Here is a 23,739-nt window from a genome sequence, read left to right on the forward strand (position 1 = left end):
AAGTCTTCCCTTGCTAATGATTGGTAATGTAGGATACCACCTCTTAGAAAGACAGAAAGCCGAAACCACATAACATCGGCCTTGAAAGACCTACATTGGCTCCCAGTACATTTCCAAGCACAATTCAAAGTGTTGGTGCTGACCTTTAAAGCCCTAAATGGCCTCGGCCCGGTATACCTGAAGGAGCGTCTCCACCCCCATCGTTCTGCCCAGACACTGAGGTCGAGCACCGAGGGCCTTCTGGCAATTCTCTCACTGTGAGAAGCGAAGTTACAGGGAACCAGGCAGAGGGCCTTCTTGGTAGTGGCGCCCACCCTATGGAACACCCTCCCATCAGATGTCAAAGAAATAAACAACTATCTGATGCTTAGAAGACATCTGAAGGCAGCCCTGTTTAGGGAAGTTTTTAATGACTAATGTTTTAGTGTATTTTTAATCTTTTGTTGGAAGCTGCCCAGAGTGACTGGGGAAACCCAGCCAGATGGGCGGGGTACAAACATACAAACAAATATAGTAAAAATAAAAGTAAAATAAAATCACAGACTAGGTAACTTTTGTGAGCTCATCTACAAGACTGCCTTAAAGCCCATGGTTCCTCTTCTAAAACACAATTTCCCCTCCTGAACAAAAATACAGATTCTCAGAGTATCGCATGCTTCGTAATTGTTTCTAAATCAAAGCACAGATTCTCAAGAGTTCTGCATCCTTTAAAACTATCTTTTTCCCACTGAACAAAAGCATAGATTCTCAGAATGCTTTCTCCAGTAACAATATCTGCCCTTTGAAAATGTGAGCATGCCAACAAGCAGTGGCAACACACCCACACTGCGGAACTCCCTGCCTATTGGCATCAGGTAGACGCCTTCTTAGGCACCTGCTGAAAACATTTTTGCTTAGGCAAGGCTATCCAAACCTGTAGAATATTGACATGCTTTTAATCTCTTTTTAGCTTATTGATTTTAACCATTTTAAAAATGTTTTAAATAGTTGTTTTTATCTGTCCCCCCCCCCCCATCATGGCGTTGCTTTATTCTTTCTGTAAACTGCTTTGAGGTTTTATTACGATCAAGTGGTATATAAATCTTGTTCAATAAATAAAACCTGGTCATAAGGTAAAATCATGTTACCTCCATTACAGGATGTAAAAACATTTTTTCTTAATCACTGATGAAAGCAGTAGCATCATTATTTCTAATCACCACCCAAGGAAGATCATCAGAGATTACTCCTTAGGTAACAGTGGCATGGTTATGGCTTCTGAGTATTTATAGCAATAACCATGTCATCATTACTTAAGCAGTAATCCCCATCATCACGGGTACCTAGAACAGTGACTAAACAGTCCCATGAACTTTAGCAACTTCAATTCGACTCTGCCTGCATCCTCATCTCGACATTCATGTATTGCCACAGCCCAAATGACCTCCAGATTCAGAGCCAGTGTAGTGGTTAGAGTGTGAGACTAAGGCGTAGGAGAACCAGGGTTGCAATACCCACTTGGCCATGAAGCCCACTGGGTGGCTTTGGCCCAGCCACTGCCTCTTAGCCTAACCGACCTCACAGAATTATTAGTGGATGCAGCACTCTGAGAATCTATGCTTTCCTATGGGGGGGGGAGAGAGAGTTTTAGAACAGGGACAATGGGCTTTAAGGCAGCTGTGTAAATAAGCTCACAAACGTTACCTAGTCTGTGATTTTATCTTATTTTTACTATCTTTGTAAGAATAAAGGACGCGGGTGGCGCTGTGGGTAAAACCTCAGCGCCTAGGGCTTGCCGATCGTATGGTCAGTGGTTCGAATCCCCACGGCGGGGTGAGCTCCTGTCTTTCGGTCCCAGCTCCTGCCCACCTAGCAGTTCGAAAGCACACCTAAGTGCAAATAGATAAATAGGTAGCGCTTTATAGCGGGAAGGTAAACGGCGTTTCCGTGTGCTGCGCTGGTGCCGGCTCGCCAGAGCAGCTTCGTCACGCTGGCCACGTGACCCGGAAGTGTCTCCGGACAGCACTGGCCCCCGGCCTCTTAAGTGAGATGGGCGCACAACCCTAGAGTCGGACACGACTGGCCCGTATGGGCAGGGGTACCTTTACCTTTACCTTTACCTTTACCTTTACCTAAGAGCTGAGCAAGTTCTAGCTCTCCTCAGCCCAGTTTGTTTACTCTGAAGGATGGCAGTGGAAGCTATTGGCCTAACAAGGGTGGCTAAGCCAGCGGTGTAGTGGCTAGCGTTTCACTAGGACCTGGGTTCAAATCCCCACTTGGATATGAACCTCCCTGGGTGATACTTTGGGCCAATTGCCAACTCTCTGCCTAACCTACCTGCTGTTTTTGATAGGGTTGCTTGTTTTTTCATATATATATATGTGTGTGTTTGTGTGTGCGCGCGCGCTCATTGTATGTTTTTAGTTGTCGCTGTAAGCCACCGTTGGAGAAAGGAGAACTTAACAATACATAAATAACTTTGGCCCATTAATTTCAATGGTTTATTCTGGGTAGGATTTAGCTGAATATGAAGTGTTTACTGCTTTAAAGTCTGTTTTTATTGCTATGTTTAAATGAATATTTTATACTGTTTTATGCTGAAAACCATCAAGTGACAAAGTACATCGTCACACACATCCATAAAAGGGAACAGTGCTAAAGTAACAGGCCCTCACGTCTCTCCTCAACAGCTAAACTGAAGTGCATCTATATGTACCCTAACTCTGTACAGAAGCAACTGTTCCAAGATGTGGTTTAAGACCTGCAGGGTTTTGTCCTGGGCCTGTTGTTGTTCAATGTCTTTAAAGATGATTTGGATGAAGTAATAGAGCGGGTGCTCATCAAATTTGCAAATGACACCAAACTGGAAGAGATAGCTAATGCCACAGAAGACACAATAGGGATTCAAAATTACTTTAACGGATTGGAGAAATCACAAAATGAATTTCAACAGGGACAAATGCAAAATTCTGCACTTAGATTGGAAGAACCAGCTGCACAAATATAAGATGGGGAACACCTGGATTCAGCGGCGGAACTAGCTGCTCAGGCACCCGGAGCGGTGCACATGCCGTGCACCTGGGGGTCAGGGCGAGCCACCCAGGGGGGCAATCGGCACGGCAATCGGCGCCCATTGGGGCCAACGGCCTGGTGATCAGCACCCAGGGGGGCGATCGGCACGGTGATCGGTGCCCATTGGGTGTGATTGGCGTCCAGGGGGACGATTGGCACCCATTGGGGGTGATCAGTGCAGTGATCAGCACCCTTTGGGGGAGATTGGCACCCAGGGCGGCAATTGGTGCAGCGATTGGTCCCAGGGGGGCGGCACGGCGATCCGCACAGGGGGGATTTTGTCCCTGCCATGGATGACACCCGGGGTGGCCTGCCCCCACCGTCCCCCCCTTCCTACGCCCCTGCCTGAATTGTCAATAGTACATGTGAAAAGTATCTAGGGGTTGTAGTAGACCACAAGTTGAGCATTTAGTCAACAGTGCGATGCAGCAGCAAAAAACAGCTAATGCACTTCCAGGCTGCTGCAGCAGCAGCAGCAGTATAGTGTCCGGATCAAGGGAAGTAATTGTACCGCTCTACTCTGCCTTGGTTAGGCCACACCTGGAGTAGTGTGTTCAGTGACAAGCTGGAACGTATGCACAGGAGGGCAACCAAGATGACCAAGGGTCTGGAAAACAAAGCCTTATGAGATATGGTTAAAGGAGCTGGGGATGTTTAGCCTGAAAAAGAGGAGACTGGCTAGAGATATGATAGCCATCTTAAGAGCTGTCACATGGAGGATTGAGCAAGCTTGTTTTCTCCTACTCTGGAGTGTAGGACTCAAAGCAATGTCTTCAAGTTACAAGAAAGGAGATTCCATCTAAACATCAGGAAGAACTTTTTGACAGTAAGAGCTGTTTTGACACTGGAGCTGACTTCCTCAGGAGGTAGTGGACTACCTTTCTTGGGAGGTTTTAAAGCAGAAGCTGGATGGCCATATGTCTTGGGTGCTTTGGTTAAGATTCCTGCATTGCAGAGAGTTGGACTAGATGACCCTCAGTGTCCCTTTCCAACTCTACAATTCTATGAAACGTGGGTTCACTCATGCCAGGACGAAGGCTAAGTCTGGCAACCTGCAATTCAGGTACTAAAGGAAAAGACACAAGTCGTGTCACCTCAAGGCAAAAAGAAAAACAGATTCTTTTGCAAGGTGCCAGCTAGCAAGATTCACCTAGATTTAATGTACTGGGTGTTGCAAAGGTGGCTAAGCTGGTTTGATTAGGACAAATCAGATCATTTTTTTTTAAAAAAAAACTGTCCTGCTACTCCCTTCCGCCCCAACAAGACAGCAGGAGCACCTTTCTATTACACTTTTACAAGAGAGACCAGAAGCTAAGGGGCAAATAACTAAATAATTAACCCAAGAGTGAAGGCAGGCCACAATCTCTTTCCTGATCACTCTACAAGTATAAAGTTATATTCAAGTTAGGCAACTAAGGCTGCAATTGTAAAACACTCTTACTAGGCAGAAGTGTCATTAAACACAGTGAGTGAGACTTACTTTCAAGGTAAACAAGACACTCCCTTACCTAGCCACCTCCTACACCCTCAGCTGCAACCACAAATTTCAGTACTGCCTTTCACCCACTTGCAGTTTCTCCTATCTACTTTTCTATTTCTTTTTCCCCACGTAAAGAAAGACATTTGGAGCAAGCCAGCCAGATGCCAATTTCTACCTTAAAGAGCATCCACCTGGTTACATTGGTTGGGGAAAAAATACCTTCTACAACCAGCACTGCAGAACCCTGGAGAGTATATGCACACATGTGCACACAAACCCTTCTTCCCCTAGATTAGTGGTTTTCAGCAAGTGGGATTCAGCTGATTACCAGATTGCACTTAAAATGGGTTACACCAACAGTATTGTCCTCCCCTTTTCCTTCTCTAAAGTATGATAAGTGGGGAGACAGAGGAAGAAGAAAGGAGAACCAAAGACAAGAGGAAAACAAAGAGGGTAGCACAAAGGTGGATGTGCTAAAAAGTTAAGAGTTGATATATTGCAAGGCTATGGCCCACAAACAATTAAGATTTCCACCCTAAGAGATCCAAGCTTCAACTTGCCTTCATTTAAGCTCTAAGCTCCACATTGCAGCCATCGTCTATCACTCTAGAGAGAGAATTCTACCTGCTAAGCAACTCCATGGTCTCAAGCTGTACAGAGGTGACAGGCAGGCAGGCAGGCAGGCACTCTGGCAATCAAGCAAGCAGCACCTTCCTTTCTTGTGATGACAACCCGGGCAATGATCCCTGCACAGATTACCAGCAGTCCCAGTTGTCCACGTGACAAGCTTTCACAGCCATTAAGTCTGGCAAATCAGATAGAAAATGGGCAGCACTTGCATACTGTGGAGCAACAAGCAATCTCTGGTGAGTTACCTTTGCACCATCATTAGTCACCGTACAGCTGAAACCACAAAAAGCTACTTCAAGAGACCACACAACTGTTGGTTCTGTTTGATGGGGAAACAAAACTGCCTGCTATTAAAAAAACTTTCCAGCTGTCATTTTAAGAAATATAGAATTCCTGATGCCTCATTTGAATGCAGTGAGAAAGACTTTATCCTTAAGCTCATTATTATTGTTGTTGTGAGTGTGCCAGACCCCTCCCTGGATCCAGCAAATGTTAAAATATAATTGTTATAAGATGGGACGCGGGTGGCGCTGTGGGTAAAAGCCTCAGTGCCTAGGGCTTGCCGATCGCAAGGTCGGCGGTTCGAATCCCCGCGTCGGGGTGCGCTCCCGTCGTTCGGTCCCAGCGCCTGCCAACCTAGCAGTTCGAAAGCACCCCCGGATGCAAGTAGATAAATAGGGACCGCTTACTGGCGGGAAGGTAAACGGCGTTTCCGTGTGCTGCGCTGGCTCGCCAGATGCAGCTTTGTCACGCTGGCCACATGACCCGGAAGTGTCTCTGGACAGCGCTGGCCCCCGGCCTCTTAAGTGAGATGGGCGCACAACCCTAGAGTCTGTCAAGACAGGGGTACCTTTACCTTTACTAATTGTTATAAGAAAAAAACTAGCAAAGCAGCTAGCAAGCCTGATCTTTATTAACTGCTGCAACAGGGTGCTCACTCACCACATGCAGGAGGGAGGAGGAACCCAGAACAATGGTATGCAAGCCCATTATAAAGACTTTTGAAATTGCCCACCCATACATCATACATACATCACAGAAGGGGCCATCTACAGCAGAATCCTGACTGGCAGGAAACCTGTTGATGAGTTTACTTGGAGAGCCTGGCCATTCTTTTGTGATGGTAAATACTTAATTCCTGTGTCCAGGTCACAGGCTCACCCTATTCATACCCAGATGTGCCCTTAAGGCAGGATTTGTGAGCACAGAGACAATGGGGAGGCTTTTCCCATTTCCATCCAAACAGCAGAGGAATATTTGAGGTCACGGGGAGAGTCAAAATGACTTCAGGATTATTTTCCTGTACTGTTTCAGACATGTGGTTTATATATTTATGTATGTGTTTGCCTGGTACATTTATTTTATATCTTAGACCTATAATTCTCATAACACGAATCAATCCTAATTCCTGGATCCAGCACAGATTCAACTGCTGGAATAGCTAGGCCAGCCTGGTAAAGGTAAAGGTAGAGGTACCTCTGACCATTAGGTCCAGTCGCGGACACTCTGGGGTTGCGGCGCTCATCTCTCTATTGGCCAAGGGAGCCGGTGTTTGTCTGCAGACAGCTTCCGGGTCATGTGGCCAGCATGACTAAGCCGCTTCTGGTGAACCAGAGCAGCACATGGAAATGCCCTTTACCTTCCCGCCAGAGCGGTACCTATTTATCTACTTACACTTTGACGTACTTTTGAACTGCTAGGTGGGCAGGAGCTGGGACCGAACAATGGGAGCCCACTCCGTCACGGGGATTCGAACTGCCGACCTTCTGATCAGCAGGTCCTAGGTTCAGTGGTTTAGACCACAGCACCACCCGCGTCCTGGTAATGGCCCACTAAAGGTAACTGCTTAAGGGAACAAAGGGAGTGGCTCTGTACCAGAGGGCGAATGGGTGGGCCTCCCTCCCTGGTTAATTAGAAAGACAAAAAACCACAGCTGAAGCTGGATGCAAAAGTGGCAGGCTGGAGAAGCAGAGAGAGACAGGTCTGATTTCTGCTGGAATCCAGGGCTGTGGCTTTGGGAGAAGCAAGACCATCTTGGGGAGTTATTGCTGTGAACCTCTCCATTGCAGATTCAGGTGGTACATGTGTTTAAATAAACCATATATCATTAAAGCACCACTGCCTCTGCTGTGCCGTTTTCCAAAGCAAACACAAACCCTGGGTAAGCCTCTGGAATCCCTGAAATCTCACACTGCTCAGAGACCAGGGTAGCATGCAACACTATCATCATTATCATCATCAACAACAACAACAACATCACCATTAATTTTATAGGAAGCTGCCTTATACTGAGTCAACCCATTGGTCCATCTAGCTCAGTGCTGCACTGACTGGAAGTGTCTTTCCAGATTTCAGACAGGCGAAATTCTCAACCCTTCCCAGAGATGAGATAGGTCAGGAGTGTCCAAACTTTTTTTCAAAGAGGGCCAGATTTAATGAAGTGAACTTGCGTGAGGGCAGACCAAAGTTGTTGAAGTTGTTGAGTTTTTGTTACAATGCTGAGCTTTTTTTAGGATTTTACCCCAGGACATATACTGCCACAGGGGGCGGATTAAATCAGCCGACCCCCCGAAATGGACTTTGGACATGCCTGCCATAGATTGAACCTGGGACTTTCCGCATACAAAGCAGATGCTCTACCACTGAGCTACAGTGGTTTTTTACAACCTTCTTTTCCTGGTTGTATGTCTTGGCGAAAAGCTGTTTTCCATCCCGGCTGTCTGAGAACAAGTTGGTAGGCTTCTGTCGTGTGTGTGTGTGTGTGTGTGTGTGTGTGTGTGTGTGTGTGTAGGTCATCACAAAATTAGAAAGCTGTATAAAAAAAATCAAGGGGGAAATGCCACAGGATACTTACCCCTTCCCTTTGGTGTCTCCCCTCCTGGGGTACCATTAGGGGGCAAGAACTGCACTCCCATGAAAGTGGGAGAGAGATGGTGGAAGGACTATACACTTTAGAAGGACTTTATACAGTTTAGATAGCCTGCTACTGATTTGCCCGCTCACTTATTTTTCAGAAGGCTGTTGTTAGATATACTGCTTTAGATATGCTGCTTTATAGTTGTACCCAACAAAAAGAGGTAATAACTGATGTTATTGCACTCCAGATTGACAGGACGATACTGTGTAAAAGTTGACAATGCTGCTTAGTAAGTATGCATTACGTGACTAGTGTATTACATTCACTGCTTACTACTATTAATTTTAACTTTTAATTGTTTTGCTATATAAGGCTATTATGCTGTGCACTGTCACACACCGTTCGTTATGGTCTAAGTTCTAGGCCACCTTGTGGTCTTTTGACAAAGGGTATTGCGGGGTGCTGCAGGGGGAACCAACTTTTCTCCAATGCTATTTAACACCTATAGGACCAACCACTCAGAGCAGTCATTAGGAGATTTATTTATTTTTTTGGCAAGATGCCAGAAATATGCTGATGACATCCAGTTCTATTTCTGGGCAACATCTGAATCAGGAGAGGCTGTGCATGACCTGAACCGGGGCTTGTCTGCAGTGAAGAGCTGGGTGGCGGAGGCTCTGTGGGTAACTGGTTTCCCAGATTTGGAAGTTGCGAAGTTTGCGTATCCTGAATAGGTATGTAGTTTGGGGGGGGGCGTCCTCCTAGATTCAGCGTTGTCACTTGGGACACACGTTGTCTCAAACAGCAAGGAGCACATATTGCCACCTATGGTTAGTATGCCTATCCTGGATGGAGATAGCCTGACCACTATGAAACATACATTGGCACCTTCCAATTAGATTCTCATAATGAGCTCTATATGGGGCTACCATTGAGGCCTGGAAACTTCAGCTGGTGCAAACTGCAGCAGCTAGGATACTGACCTGGAGCCTCTTGTCATGCATATGTGTTGAAAGAACCAGTGTTGAAAGACTGCCTGTTAGCCTATTGAGCCATCCAATATTTTGTTATGAACATATAAAGCTTTGAACAACTTGGGACCAGATTACCTAAAGGACAGGCTTCCCTGATACCAGCTGAGTAGATCACAAAGGTAATCAGAGGCCTTGCTAAGCCATGACCTACAGAGACATCTGACAGAAGCATGAAGGCAGGGCCTTCTTTGTGGTGGTCCCTTACTTCTGGAATGCCTTCCTCTCCATTATTCAGGAGGCACGAACTATTGGATGCCTTCATTGTTTAGTAAGAACATAAGAACCTCCTGCATCAGGCTATTGGCCCGTCTAATCCTGCATCCTGCTCTCACCAGATGCCTCTAGGAAACGTACCAGCAGGATTCAAGCACAAGAGCACTCTCCCCTCTCAGTAACTGGTATTTGGAAGCAATCTAACCATACAGCCAGAACATAACCATCATAGCTGGTAATCGTTGATAGTCCTAACCTCCATGAGTTTGCCCAATTGTTTAAAAAAGCTATCCACGTTAGTGGGCATCCATAGCTGAACTATGTGCTGTGTGAAGAAGCCCTTTCTTTTATCTGTCCTGTATCTCCCAACATTCAGCTTCACTGGATGTCTGTGAGTACTTGTGTTATAAGAGAAGAAAATCTAATTTAATTGCTTGACATTTCCCTGTAACTTTTCTGCCCTAGGACTCTGCAGTTTGGTTTCTCTTTCTAAATTGTTTTAAATATGCTTTCTTTTTTTACAATACAAACTGCTCTGAGAGGTCTTTTAATATAAACGGTATAGAAATATTAAAAATAAAATACCACCTCTCTCGGTGTTTGGACAGGATCTTGTCGCACAGACATCCCTGTTAACAAACGGCAAAGATCTCCAGATGTTCAGGAGATGATTGCCAGGGTTCCTTTCCTACCGTCAGAAAGTTATGGGAGTTCTGACAATGGGCAACCTCTGGCACATATGCACAAATGTAGCTTAGCAGCCAGCAGGTGGCATAGATTTACGTGAGTGAATTCAGTGCCCCTGGCTTCATACCTGAATTCTTTGGTGCTGCCTAGGGCCGGAGATGCAGACAAGCTGCGCGTCTTGGCCCGCCCACGCATGGAGTTAGCGCAGCTCCGCTCCTCGTCGGCCCGACATGAGGAGCATTGGTAGCAGGTGGAGTCTGAGCTGGCATCGTCCCCCCCAGGGCTGAAGGCTTCCGGCTCCATCTCCATCCTCAGAAAATAACTTTCCTGGGAAGAAAAAAAGCAGGGTTCAGGTGAATGTTAGGTTTCAAAACCAATGACAGGTCAAGACCCACAGAATAGCTACTTTGCTGGATGGGACCAGCTAACCCAGCATTCTGTTTTGTACCCATAAAGGCGACAGTCAAACACATGGATCCAGCTCTTGATACCCAGAGATATGCTGCCTCCAGGATGCTTCCAACATTAGTCCCACATGGAGTAGACGCACTGAAATTTGTGACAAGGACTAACTTAGGTCCAGTGTTTTCAGATGAGTCCGCTCTGAGCACAGCCACCTGTACGAATCATGCCACAAACACATATTAGAAGAATACAGTGGTACCTTGGGTTAAGAACTTAATTCGTTCCAGAGGTCCATTCTTAACCTGAAACGGTTCTTAACCCGAGGTGCGCTTTCGCTAATGGGACCTCCTGGCTGCCGCATGATTTCCGTTCTTATCCTGGGGCAAAGTTCTTAACCTGGAGCAACCACTTTGTGGTTAGCGGAGTTTGTAACCCGAAGCGTCTGTAACGTGATGTGTCTGTGACCCGAGGTACCACTGTATAGTTTTGTATCTTCCATGAGGCCTTAAGGCACTGCTGGGTAAACCTTCAGTCTAGGGGTTGAATGTTGCCCCCCAGGCATCTCCATCTGGCCCTTGGGACTCTCCCCAGCCACACCCCTCACTGGCTCAGCTCAAGTGCTTTTGTTTGGCTGTGTCACTGAACTCTGATAATGCCTCTTCTTGCTCGCCTGGCTGGATAGAGCTCTGCCTGCTGTCAAATCATCTCCCTCCCTTCACTGCATCCCTTCTCACCCCAATGCAACTTGAGCGAAACTGCATTCATATCAATTACATTTTTTATTACAGCTTTGTATACATTTCAGCCCTTGCTTCACCAAACACAGCCCTGAGTTTCCTAAAACAGTTTATGAGAAAAGGGTACAAGGCGTTCCTGATGCCTTCTGAGCTGGTTGTCCAATTTACATTTTTGTGTGTGTGAAAGCAAGCCTCCCTCTGGTTTTCTGGGTCTCTCTCTCGTTATAGGGATGCTGTGCCTGGCTGGATGTTACACAAGGAGGGCAACGATTCACACCTTCGCTAGGTCACCTGTCTATATATACACAAGAGGCCAAAGGCCAAAGGCCCATCGAGTGCAGCATCCTGTTCTCAAAGTGGCCAGCGGAATGTCTCTGGGAAACCCGCAAGCAGGACTTGAGCACAACAGCCGCTGTCTCCACTTGAGATTCCCAGCAACTGGTATGCAAAGGGATAGTGCCTCTGACCATGGAGGCAGAACATGTCCCTCTTCTCCTTAAGGAGATGCCAAAGTGGTGCAATGGTTAGTGTGCTGGACTATGACTTGGTAGGCCTGGGTTCAAATCCCCACTCAGCCATGAGGCTCACTGTGTGACCTTGAGCCAGTTGCTGCCTCTTGGCCCACCCTACCTCACAGGGTTGTTGCGGGGATAAAATGGGGAGAGGGAGCACCATGTATGTTAAGCTCTTTGCAGGAAAAAGTGGGTTATAAATAAAGTAATAACTAAGTCTGAGTGTTGCTGGGTGTGTTGGCGCTTGGATGGCTTAAGATATTTTTTTCCTTCTTTAATCTCTATGGGGCAGCAGTGCACTTCAGTTAAAATGCAGAGAATTCATTTCCTCTTAGCCTGTATCTTCTCGTTTCCAAGCTTAAACTCTCCTTCAAGTCTTCATTTTAAAAGGTATTACTTGGGTCAAGCTTTTGAAATGGGGAAGTGGGTGCTGTCGACGTTTCAATAAGCAGGATACAAAAATCTACAATGTATAATAAAAAAGGGGTGGAGGCAGTGGAAATTCTGACTATTAAAACAGCACATGGATTTCGGTCTTGGCTATAAGCATTCTGAAACTGTCAGACCACACACAGGTGCTAGTCTCATTGAGATTGGTGCATTTCAAGCTTTTAAAGCATTTTTGCCATTTTATTTAACCAGCTGACTTTCTTCTGATTGGTCCCTCTCCAATACAGACTGAGAAGTACTGTACAGCCTTATGAATACTTTGAAGAAGGAAAAGGCAGCAGCAGCCAAGGTATGTTTAAATGCAAGCAAAACCGTGCTACGCCTGAGTGGAATATATTGCATTATGTTAACAGGGGAGGCAAAAGTATTATTATTTCAATGTTTGCTCCTCTTCTGCTTCTGCTTCTGCTTCTGCTTCTTCATCATCACACAGCTTAACCATGAAGTGATTCCAGCTCATGTCAGCAGTTCTGTAATGGCTTGTTTCAGCCTCATAATTTGTGAAATAACTATCGTGGGCTTCTTAAAAACAACAAATAGGCGTTCTGTGCTACTTGCGCAAAATATATTGAGCCAGTGGCCTTTTGAAGCTACAAATTATGGTAAGAACAGACACCCCCCCCCCCCGTATATAAATCACAATAAAATGAAGCCGCTCCAGTGGGTTAAAGCTTTCCTTTAGTGTCAACTTTGCAACAAGAGCACATATTCTCCATTGCCAGGAGTGAGAATGTTTGTGGCTCTCCAGATGTTCTTGTGGCCCTCCAGATACTAGGGGTTTTTTTGGGGGTGGGGAAGTGTTGACTATAGTTCCATAGCTTAACAAAACCCCAAAAACCAAGACAATAAAAATGTATTGGCACAGTGACGTGTTTATCCAATGATAGTAGATCTATTGACATTAATAGACATGGCTAACTTGGGTACATTAATTTCAATGGGTCTACTGCTGCAAGTAGATGTTAGTTGGCTACAGCTCAAAGAAATCAAAGGAGAAAGGAAGGTGGTACATGTACAAAAATTAAACCAGTGAAAGCTAATCATATTTTAACCACACCTTATAGAAGAGGTCACCAGCCCAGCATCCACAAAGGCTTTCACTGGTGCCTCAAACTCTGAGCTTTCATTTTTTAAAAAGTCTCTAGCTCTGCTAGAAAGTAAGTTATGGGGCAAAAAGTGCAGGTACTTTCTAAGAGATTTCTGTGAAATGAGAGTAAGTGAAGTGTGGCCACCTTGTATATTTATCCTGGTACTGAGAAACACTTCCTGTTGTTCCTAGATTGCTTTTTAATCCTTGATATTTAGTTTTTATGTTGGAAGCTACCCAGAGTGCCTTGACCAACCCAGTCAGGTGGGTGGAGTATAAATAATAATAATAATAATAATAATAATAATAATAATATCAGCAACAGTGTGTGTGTGCGCGTGTGCGCGCGCACACAAGTAAAATCAACAGTGTGTGACCCCCACAATCAAGACTAGCAGGACATAGCTGACTTCCCATGGTAAACAAAAGGCTATTGGGAATGGCTCTCTCTCTAATGTTTACCGTATGTTTTGCCACCTGCTACAGCAGCCATGTTGTGACTGGGGCTCCCAGCACTTGCTCAAACTTCAAAATGTGCCCACTGGTCCAAAAAGGTTGGTGAGCCCTGCCTTATGGGTTAATCTGTTACTTCACAGGGTCATCAAAATAAAGCAAACCCCAAACCAAGAAAAAGGGCTCCAGGTCCACTTGTAGGGCAAGAAAGAGAGGCCCCACTGGTCCTCTCTTAACCAGACCCTCCAAGTGTCCCTATTTTCCACAGATGTCCCTGATTTAGAGCTGTCCCAGTTTTTTATTTGATCCCAGAATGTCCCACTTTTCCTTAGTATGTCCCTATTCTCGTTGGAGGATATGGAGTTATCCAACCTCTGAGCTGTCTGAAGGCAATCCTGCATAGGGAAGGTTTTCAAAAATGTTTTATTATGTTTTTATGTATGTTGGAAGCTGCCCAGAGTTGCTGGGGCAACCCAGTAAGGTGTGTGAGATATAAATAGTAAAATTATCATTATGGAATGGGACATCCCTATATTCATTGGAGAAACATTGGAAGGTATGGTGTTAACTCAGAGAGCACCTGCTGGGGGTTCTGCTGAGGACAGCCATCCCTGCTGCAAAGTCAATAAAGACTTCTTTTTTATTTGTCCCTTAAAGAGGCGTAGCATGTTAATTTTTCTGAGACTGCCAAAAAACAAACTCTGGTGTACCAGGCGCCGATCAGATGTGACTGAACCATGACTCCCATAATTCCTGACTGCTGGGCATGCTGGCAGGAGTTGATGGGTGCTGGGAGTCAAGCAACATCTGGAGGGCCACAAATGTTCCTCATCCCTGTCTGGTAAAGAGCCTAATGAAGTAGTCCTCTGATGGCTATATACTGACTGGAAATGGCTTTATGCTTAAGTGAAGAGGTGATCCTCTCCAAATTCTGCTTTTCATACTTCTGCAATCTATTTTGGAAAGTTGTTGCTCACTATGCATTTCGACATTTCTGCGGATACCATAACATGGTATGATGGTTCCCAAGTTCAAGGAGCAGGCGACATCTGAGGGGAAAGCCTTGAAATGTTTCAGGTCAGGTAGGACATCATACAAATGTGGCCAGAATTATATGTAGAACTATATGGAGCCTAGCCAACTTTCAGAGTAGCTTTCAACCCAATATTGCATTATGCAGGAGGACTTCAGAAGCACTGGGGCGATGCTGCACCCAGGTAGACTAGCTCCCTGATGCTACAAGGGGGTCATGCCACTTTGTAAACAAAGGACAAGAATGCAGGCATTGACAGTTCTTTGCCAAGTGCAATTTGTACAGCAGTTTGTAGGATCAACAACCTAAAGAGGGCTTATTTTACTGTTCTACATGACTTTGTAGAAGAAACAGGCTTCCTACCCTACTAAAAGAAACTTTATGCAGAAGCTTCACTCTACAGAATGCTTTATAGAATAGCAAATAAAAACCCAGGGGGGAGAAAACAAACAGGTGCTGCCTGGAAGAACAACAAAGTGAACCATTAAGGAAACCCATATGTTGATGAACTACAAGTACCATGCATGGTGGGGCTGATGGGAGCAATGTCTAGAGGGCCAAATGTTCCCAACATCTGGGTTAGAGTATAAGACTATACTCAGAAAGTCTTGTGTTCAAATCCCCACGGAGTCTCAAAGCTCACTGAAGTGACCTAAGGTCAGTCATTGTGTCTTCCTTAGCCTAACTTAACTCACAGAGTTCCTGTGAGGGTAAAAGGGAGAGGGAGAGAAGAATTATTTGGGCCACCCTGAGTTCCTTGAAGGTAGGGTGTGATAGAAATACAATAAATATAGAAGCGTTAAGAAATAGGTCATTTTTCTCCCTCAGTAATTTTACTTGATGAGCGAAGATGTTCAGGTTGTGCCTGCAGAGTGGAGGTCACATAATATACTATAGCACCACATAGAGGGTTCAAAATATTTCTAAGTCCGCGACCAGAAGGAGGAGGAGTATCAGGAAGGGTGGATTAAATTCAATGATTATCTAGTTAAATTTGTTAAGTTAAATTAACTGAAAATAGCTTGCAGATACTTAATTTGCTTAGGATTTTATTTATGTTAAGTGATGAATTAATGTGCTTAATTCCATAAAGTGAAGATTTAAGGATGTTAATGTTTAAGTTAAATTTCATAAGAATTGGGATTTGGAAAACCGCTAAAAGGACATGCAATGAAATTCAACCAAGGGGAAGTGAGGAAGTCACTTAACAAAGTTACTAAGTGTAATTTTCAATAAGGTTATGATTTATGTTTGTTTGTCTTGTGTGTTTGTTTGTTTATAATATTGTGAAAACCAATAAAAAAAATTTGGGGGAAAAACCAGAAAATATTTCTGACAGCCATTTGCTTATGCCATCATTAATTGGCCAGAAGAACTAGATTACCCTGTACGACGTCGGCCTGTACATTACACAATTAAGAACTCACCATAACTCATATAACACAAGAAGACAGTGGGGCATTCAGAAAGCAGAACAAGAAAGCACTTTATCTCGCTCTTAGTCTCCCTTTTTGCAAATAAAATGTTTTATTCAGTAGTTAACACACTACTTCTCAGGAACCCAAACATTTTCCCTTTTCAGCACACAGAATATGAGAATGCTAGCTAAAATACACTTTTTAATTTTATTCTTTCCATGTCTCTCTCTCTCTATCACAGTAATTTAGCTTAAACCAACATTGAGGTCACCCTGTAACATTTCAGCAAAGGCAGAATTTGATCTCAGGTCCTCAGGGGAGGCTGCTCCATGAGGGCAAATGGGGCACTGCCTCACCAGCCTCAATCTGCCCTCAGCCAGTCCTCACCTGCCTGTCTTCTTACAATCAGTCAGGCAGTGGTTCTGCTTGCCGTTAACTCCGGCGCCACCTACTGTTGGTCTCCCTGCCTACTGCCCTACCAGACCCAACAGGCACCAGACACCACTGCTGGTCTTGAAGAACTAAAGTAAAGTTTTGGATTTGCTGGACGATGCTATTTGTATATATTCCAAATGCACGACAGAAACAATTTTTCTGAATGCATTGCAGACTCAAAATTTCCTGTTCCTGCTGCCAGTTTACTGAACTCTTACATAAGAGATAAGAAACAGGAAACACTGCTGTCAATAGTCCAGAAAACACAAGACCAAGGTTTCAGGCTGCCCTTCCTCAAATTAAGTAACTTCCCAAAATGTATTCCAGTGTTGTTGTCTTAGAGCATCGGGGCTTCTAAATTCATGTAACCACTGACGTTTTGCAAACTTTAGAAGCCAGAATGGTGCAAAGGAAAAAAAGGGTTGGTTCTCCTATTTCAAGATGAAGTGTGACTCCCAAAGTTCACTTAGTGATCTCACAAGCAAGTCAGTGGCTCTGTTTGAACATCTTAGCACATCTTGGTTTGAAAAGGATATAATTTATAGAGTTGGAATAGTTTTGCTAACAATGGTTTGATGTAATGTCTGAATTGGCAAACCAGGTATAGTCAAAGTACTATGTCTGGAGTTAGTTGTACAATAGGAGGAGTGCTGAGAGGATGAAAATCAAATGAGCAGTATGCATACAAAACCATGGTTTGGGCTGCCCAGCAGGCAAACCAGCCTTGAAATAAATTCAGTTTGCTCCACAGGCTGTAAATATGTTTATCAAAGGAGTAGCCACACAAACCTAGCACAAACTATGGTTTTCAATTCTGGATTACTATCTGATCACAAACAATGTTTGCCTGTTCAGACATCATGCCGAACCATCACTAAGTTTCCTTAACCATGGTTTGGCTTAATATCTGAAAAGAACCCCAACCCAGTTTGCTTGTAACGCAAAATCAAACCATGGCTTACCATGTATGAGCAAGCGTACTAGCGCACAGGGAGAAAATCACGACCATACTGCCAGAAGTTAAACCACGGTTTGATTTAACCATGTTTTGTCCGCACCTAGGCTCATGATTTGTTTTCTCCAAACAAACCATGAGCAATAAGCCAAGAATGAATTTTGGATACATCTGTGGGTTTGTTTAGACATTTAATACAACCAACCAACCATTACTATGCCATTACCAAGCAGGAGAGGTCTGAACACTTGTGAAATGCTGATAATTTGTCACCATTTTTACTTTGCCTTTCTGTAAAACTTGCACCCTTGTCAAAATGAAAACAAATCGGACAAATTTCCATCTTTGAACTGACATTTACCAACAAAAACTGATGCCTTTTGTCACAAGACCCTACTGCTTTTGCAGACAAGAAAGCAGTTCTTCAACTTATCAAGCCCTCTATGGGCACAGCCAACAGATGTCAGGAACGGGGGGGGGGGGGGCAGCCAAAAAGTTGGGAAAAGAAACTGAGCTGACTAGAAAACATAGTTAAATACAGTTGTGTGGCTCTTTTCCACTTCTCTTGATTTATGTAACAATGAAAAATCCACTCAATAGTGCCAAAAGTTAAATTTAGATAAAACTCAAGTTTCTTCAACATCCAAGTTCATCCCTCAGCTCCACTCCATCTTCAAATCCCCATCCCAAACTCTTTAGAAGTTCCCACCTGCATTCACGGACCCTGCGGTGTAAGATCTCTCCCCATTCTCTTTTTCCCCTTATTCTGTCATACTCCCTGCCTGTGTTCATCATTTGTTGCTTATCTCGTTTCCCCCTCCTAACCCCTCATGGTCCTCCAGCCCCATACTGTATCCCCATTTTATCTCTCAACAACCCCATGCCTTTTCTTCATCCCTGCCCCCTCTTGCCCCATACACCCACTTCTCTCACACCCTGCCACCTTTCCTCTCACCCCCTCCTAATTCACTGAAACTCTCCTGCCCCATACTTCCATTTTCCTTTCTCTCGCTCACTAGCCCCTCACTCCTTCAGCCCTATACCCCTGCTACACTCACCAACCCCATCCTGCCCCATATCCCACTACATTCACCAGCCCCTCCTGCCCCATACTCCCCACATCCAACCTCCTCCTGCCCCATACCCCCAGCACCCCACACTCATCCTGCCCCATACTCCCAGACTCACCAGCCCCTCCTGCCTCATAACACCCCCACCCCTCCTGCCCCATATCCCCACACGCTCACCAGTGCCTCCTGTCGTTTACTTTCTCATGCACCAGCCCCTCCTGCCCCATACTCCTGCTCCATACCCCCACCCCACCCCTCCTGCCCCATATCCTCCCAGAATAACCAGCCTCTCCTGCCCCATACTCCCACTCACCACTCGCTCCTACCCCATACACTCCCACCCCACTCCACCCCTCCTGCCCCATATCCTCCCAGACTAACCAGCCTCTCCTGCTCCTCACCCCCCCACATCCCACCCACTCCTGCCCCATATCCCACACACTCACCAGCCCCTCCTGCCCCATGCCGCTTTCCTTTCTCACTCTCCAGCCCCTCCTGCCCCACAGCCCCATTTCTGCCTGCGCCGGCCCCTCCCCTTCTCCTCCTGCCTTTCTTGCCTCACCTCCATGCCCCCTTCCCCTCCTCTTGCACCTTCCTCACGGAGCTCCCCCCCCCGGCCCCCCTCTCGAGTGGGGCGCCCCCTCCTCCTCCGAACCCTGCCCTCCGGCCCCGCCCCCTCCGCCTCGCGTCACTCACTTTCTCACTCGCGCGCCAAGCGGCCCCGCCTCCGCCGCCTCCTCAGGTGCGCGAGGCCAACCCCCGCTCCCCGGCCTCAGAGGCCTGCCGCCGGCCGGCAACTCCTCCAGCCCAGCGAGCGCGGCCAAGAGCGGCAACGACGGCGGCAGCGGCAACCCCCGCCAGGCACCTCCTCCATCCTCCTCCGCCCGTCCCTCCTTCCTTCCCCTCAGGGAGGTAAAACCTGGTAAAGAGGGAGGAGCGGGACTGGGAGCGAGGAGAGCGCTATTACGCATGCGCTCCTTCGGCGAAGAGGCCAAGGCCAAGCGAGCCCGGAGGGGGCTTGAGGGAAGGGATTCAGTCCGTGAGAGCATGCGCGGCTTGTGTTTGCGGCGGGCGCTTCTGTGGACTTCGGCCCGCAGACTTGGGAAAAGTGTAGAACGGCGCGCAGTGTTAGTTTCCGGGTTCTGTAAACTCCCAATATAAATTACGGAAGAACCCCAGAATTTTAACGTAGGCGTTGTGATGATGATCATTATTATTATTATCGTTACAATTTATTACTCGCTCTTCACCCTAAGGTCCCAATACGGACTGCAACAATTTAAAACACAACGCTGATATTAAAACGCAATAATTACACAATACTAAGAAAAAGTTTAAAACAAGCTTAAGATTACGGAAATAAGGTGGGCCCCTCAAATATAACACCGCAAGTGGCACAGCGTGGTGTTATATTTCCAGCAACCCAGAAACTCCGTATCCAGGCCATGAAGTGGGGCCACTCTACACTTTTCTTTCTCTATCCCTCAGAAGAGAAAGCAGCTCAAGTAAGAGCTTCTGCGCACGCGCAAAAAGAGGCCCGCTGGAAAATAGAGCGAGGCCGAGCCACTTCAGCGCGCGTGCGCAGTGCGTGCCAGTGGCCCCGCTGCGCGCAGCTTTGACAAGAAGGCGCTTTGCATAAGTTCAGATACAACGTGGTTTCCCTTTTGTTCTGCAGAAGTCTCACGGCCCACATCTCTCTTTCTAAACCTGAGGTGGGCTGTGGAACAAACAAAAGACGAGCAAAGGGTCTTGTGTCACCTTTTAAGCGATATGGCAGTTTAATTTGGAATAAAGGTTTTGTGCACTTGGCGCAATTCAGGATTCGGGCGTCTGACGAAGTGTAACATGGAAGAATGGAGACAAGAGAGCTCCCGAGCTTATGCAGAGTAAATCTCTTCCACCCCCCTAAAGCAGCCCAAGATCATATCTTTGAAGTTTATGAGGAGGAGGATACCAGCGAGTAGGCATGACTTGCACACAGAATCAGGGCCCAGGGAGCTTCCTCAACACTTCTTCATACATAACAGCTAGAATCTGCATTGTCATACAGTAGCTAAGTGCCATCTTGCTACTGTGATTCCTTACTGTTTGTTTTTACTGCATTTATTGGATACTGGATGGACTGCTTTATTGTTATGTGTTGCAAACCACCCTGGAGCTTGTTTCCCCCCTCCCTTTTAAATGAAGGACACTATAAAAATGTTTCAAATAAATGCACATTTAGATAAGCACAATATGGTAGTGCATATGGAACTTGGAAATGTTTATTAGAATGAGATCAAGACTGGGAAACAGCGTGGAGGAAGAGTTTTTTTTTTTAAAAAAAAAAAAAACCAAGGCAAGGTAGAAAAAGTGTCTGTGCTGTGAAAGGATTCAAACTAACTAGAGCCTCTGTGTGTGTTTGTTAAAGAGTACTGGACTAGAACTGGGAAGACTCCGGTTCAAACTCGCATCAGAAGCTCACCGAGTGGCAATGGACCAGTCATTATATTTTCAGCCTCAGCTACCTACCTTTATGCCCATGATGGATAGCTCAGTCGGCAAACCATGATATACGATATATACGATATCTTTATTGTCATTGTCCCTTGCGGAACAATGAAACTGAAAAATGAGAACTCTTAATCCCACGTTGGGCAAGAATATTCATGCATTGCACAGGAGTGGACTAGATGGCCCTTGTGGTCCCTTCCAACTCTACAATTCTATGATTCTATGTCTGTTTTAACATGGGGAAGGGGAGGTGCATAGTGTTTTTTAAAAAAACAAAGTTTAAAGCAGATGTAGAGGGCTCTTCATTTCTCTTAGAGGAATGTGGTGCTGAGGAAGGGGGTGACTGAGCCTTTGCACTGTTCTCCCAATCAAATACCTCCCACCCCCACATACTCTGTGGCTAATAACAGGTGTCTGGGAAGGTAAAAATCCAGAAAATGGCACAGAAGGAGGGGTGTTCAATTTAAACTAGCCCACTCTTCCAAAAACCTAACCTTTAGGAAGATTTATTTAGGGTTAGGGTGAGATTTGACATTTAAGGAGTCATTCCAGCTCAGAGTACCAGTATCTTTGAGCAAGGTGCCTGAGGGAGGATAGGTGAACTTTTATTTGTGTTCCGTCAAGAGTTTCCTCATGCTCCTATTGCACCAGCTTGGGGGAATCTGAATGAGGAAGTTGGGTGTGGGGGATAACACTAACCCAGAAATGCATATAGCCTGTTTGCAAGAGAGAGCTTTTTAAAGGGGAAATCCCAACTGGAAGCAAAGCATTTTTATATTAACAGTACTTCTGATGGGGGCTTGAGACTTAGGGAGGCCATCTTGCCTAAAGCCACTAGCAGCCTCAACTGATGGGGTTGTAATCAAAGCACCTAGAGGGCACCCGGTTGCTGAAGGCTGCATTAGTGTAACATCCGGTGCTGTTTCCCTGTCGCAAGAGTTGGGTGGAATTTCAAAAAGTCGACTGAAAACAGGTCAACAAAGCCAGAGGCGGGCCCTACTAAAGGTAGCTGCTTTAGATTTTGGGAAGCGTGATGAGCTACTGACTGTCCTGACTTTTGCATTATAATCCAGCAGGAGACTCCTGTTGTTCTGTGCAAGCCTGGTTGGAACAAACATAGAAAAGAAACCCCCTTCATTTCAAGTAGGCTTGTACACAGGATAATGTCCTGGTCAGTTTTGCCTTGTGTCAATGAGCATGAAGGAGGTGGGGGGTAGACCCATTTGGACTGGAGAACGACTGGAAATTGCATGCAGAATGTCCCAAGTTCAGTCCCCAGCATCTCAGTCCCCTGCCTGAAATTCTGGAGAGCTGCTGCCAGTTAGTGTCGACAGTACCGAGTTAGATGAGCCAATGGCTTGGCTCAGTATAAGGCAGCTGCCTGTGGGTTTTTTTTCTGCATCAAGACTCCCAAATGCTTTGTACTAGCTCTTCATGAAGCATCTTTCATTTTATTTAAATAGGCCTAATGCAAATTTAAATATAGAAAAATAATTGTGATTCACACTCCTGCCCTTCTCTTTCCAGCAAGCAACAAGACCAATGTCACAGCTGCTAAGAGGAAACATTTTTACATAGCCCATTTCTTTAGGACATCTACTGCTTTTACGAGAAGGATGCCTCCCCCCCCCCTTCCCCCAACCAAGGAGAGATGCAGTTCTAGTGCAATGCACTTATTACCTGTACAAGGACCACTAGATGACCCGCTACGTTGATGACCTCCTGCGTTTGATGAACACTTATCCTAATTGATGGCGATTAGGCACAGTGGCTCAACGGACAAGCACACTCCTATTTTTAGAGAGCTCAATGGTTCTGTAGCCATCTCCAAAGGATATGACCTTGGTAATGAACTTTGGGATGCTTCCTTACTTTCTGGAGCATGAGTGGTTACGTGCTAGTCCTGAACCTCGAGGCAATAATAATTAAGTAGTACTGGTTGTGCCCCAGGGAAGGGCTGGCACATGGCATCCCTTGGCATTTGCTGGAGCCCAGAAGAACCCACTGATGATGCCTGCCTTGGTCCACTCATCAAAAATATGTATGTCCCAGATTCTAAGCTGCCACATTTATTTCCCACAATGCCCAGACATCACTCTGAGGCACTGTGGGGAATTCCAGTGCAGCTATACTCAGCTACCCAGTGTGGAGCTGCTGTTGATACCAGGTCAGTGGCTGGTGGGAAACCCACAAGCAGGACCTGAGCACAGGAGCTCTCTTGCCTCTAGTGGGTTCCAGGAACTGGTACCCAGAAGCATTGCCACTGCACAGCCATCCTGCTTTTTGCCGGATCCTAGAATACTGGGTTGAATTCTATTTCCCTTGTATTTATGCTAAATGATGCTGTTTTCATCTGCCATCTGCAGATGGACCACTGGCTTGATCAAGCAAGGCAATTATTATGTGCTTATTTATCTCATCTTCCGATAGGTGCTGGTGATGTCATGCTGATAATGTCTCTTTGAGGGATATGTTGTGGATGTGTCCTGTGACATCTTCTTTTTGGTCAGCTGCAGTTGTTCATATTAACTTTGTTTTGGGGGGGAAATCCTTGAGGTTTGTGGATGTTCACACATCCCCGTGATGCGTGGGGACAAGCAGACAGGCAACAAAAGAGGACCTTGCAATTGCTTAATGGTTGCAAAGAGCCTTGTGCTTCTACGTTGGAAGGTTAAAACCCAACCACCATTACACAACAGTCTAAAATGCTTACTGCCCTTCCTGCAATTTTGTTTGGAT

The 23,739-nt window shown here is 45.7% G+C and overlaps 1 protein-coding gene and 1 long non-coding RNA gene across 6 annotated transcripts in view; one reads left to right on the forward strand and one right to left on the reverse strand.

The window, feature by feature from the left end:
- NADK (NAD kinase) overlaps positions 1 to 19,324 on the reverse strand; it is a 45,341-nt gene extending 26,017 nt beyond the window's left edge. Inside the window, exons 1-2 of one of the 5 annotated variants that reach the window (XM_081871142.1) lie at positions 19,204 to 19,324; positions 10,080 to 10,279 (exon numbers count right to left, since the gene is read on the reverse strand). In XM_081871142.1, coding sequence (XP_081727268.1) covers positions 10,080 to 10,261 — 182 coding nt within the window. In that variant the 5' untranslated portion in view covers positions 10,262 to 10,279; positions 19,204 to 19,324. Of the gene's footprint in view, positions 1 to 5,087; positions 5,308 to 10,079; positions 10,280 to 18,953; positions 18,990 to 19,069; positions 19,093 to 19,203 lie in introns of those variants that run through there. The other 4 variants (XM_081871141.1, XM_081871140.1, XM_081871143.1 and 1 more) reach the window with 4 other exon arrangements.
- On the forward strand, positions 19,300 to 20,821 carry LOC309347059. Its single transcript, XR_014158805.1, has 2 exons — positions 19,300 to 19,419; positions 19,996 to 20,821. It is a non-coding gene; the product is annotated as an uncharacterized lncRNA (long non-coding RNA).
- The last annotated feature ends 2,918 nt before the right edge of the window (positions 20,822 to 23,739 follow it).

This window comes from Podarcis erhardii (genome assembly GCF_964252035.2).
Source record: "Podarcis erhardii genome assembly, chromosome: 7".
Taxonomy (NCBI): domain Eukaryota; kingdom Metazoa; phylum Chordata; class Lepidosauria; order Squamata; family Lacertidae; genus Podarcis; species Podarcis erhardii.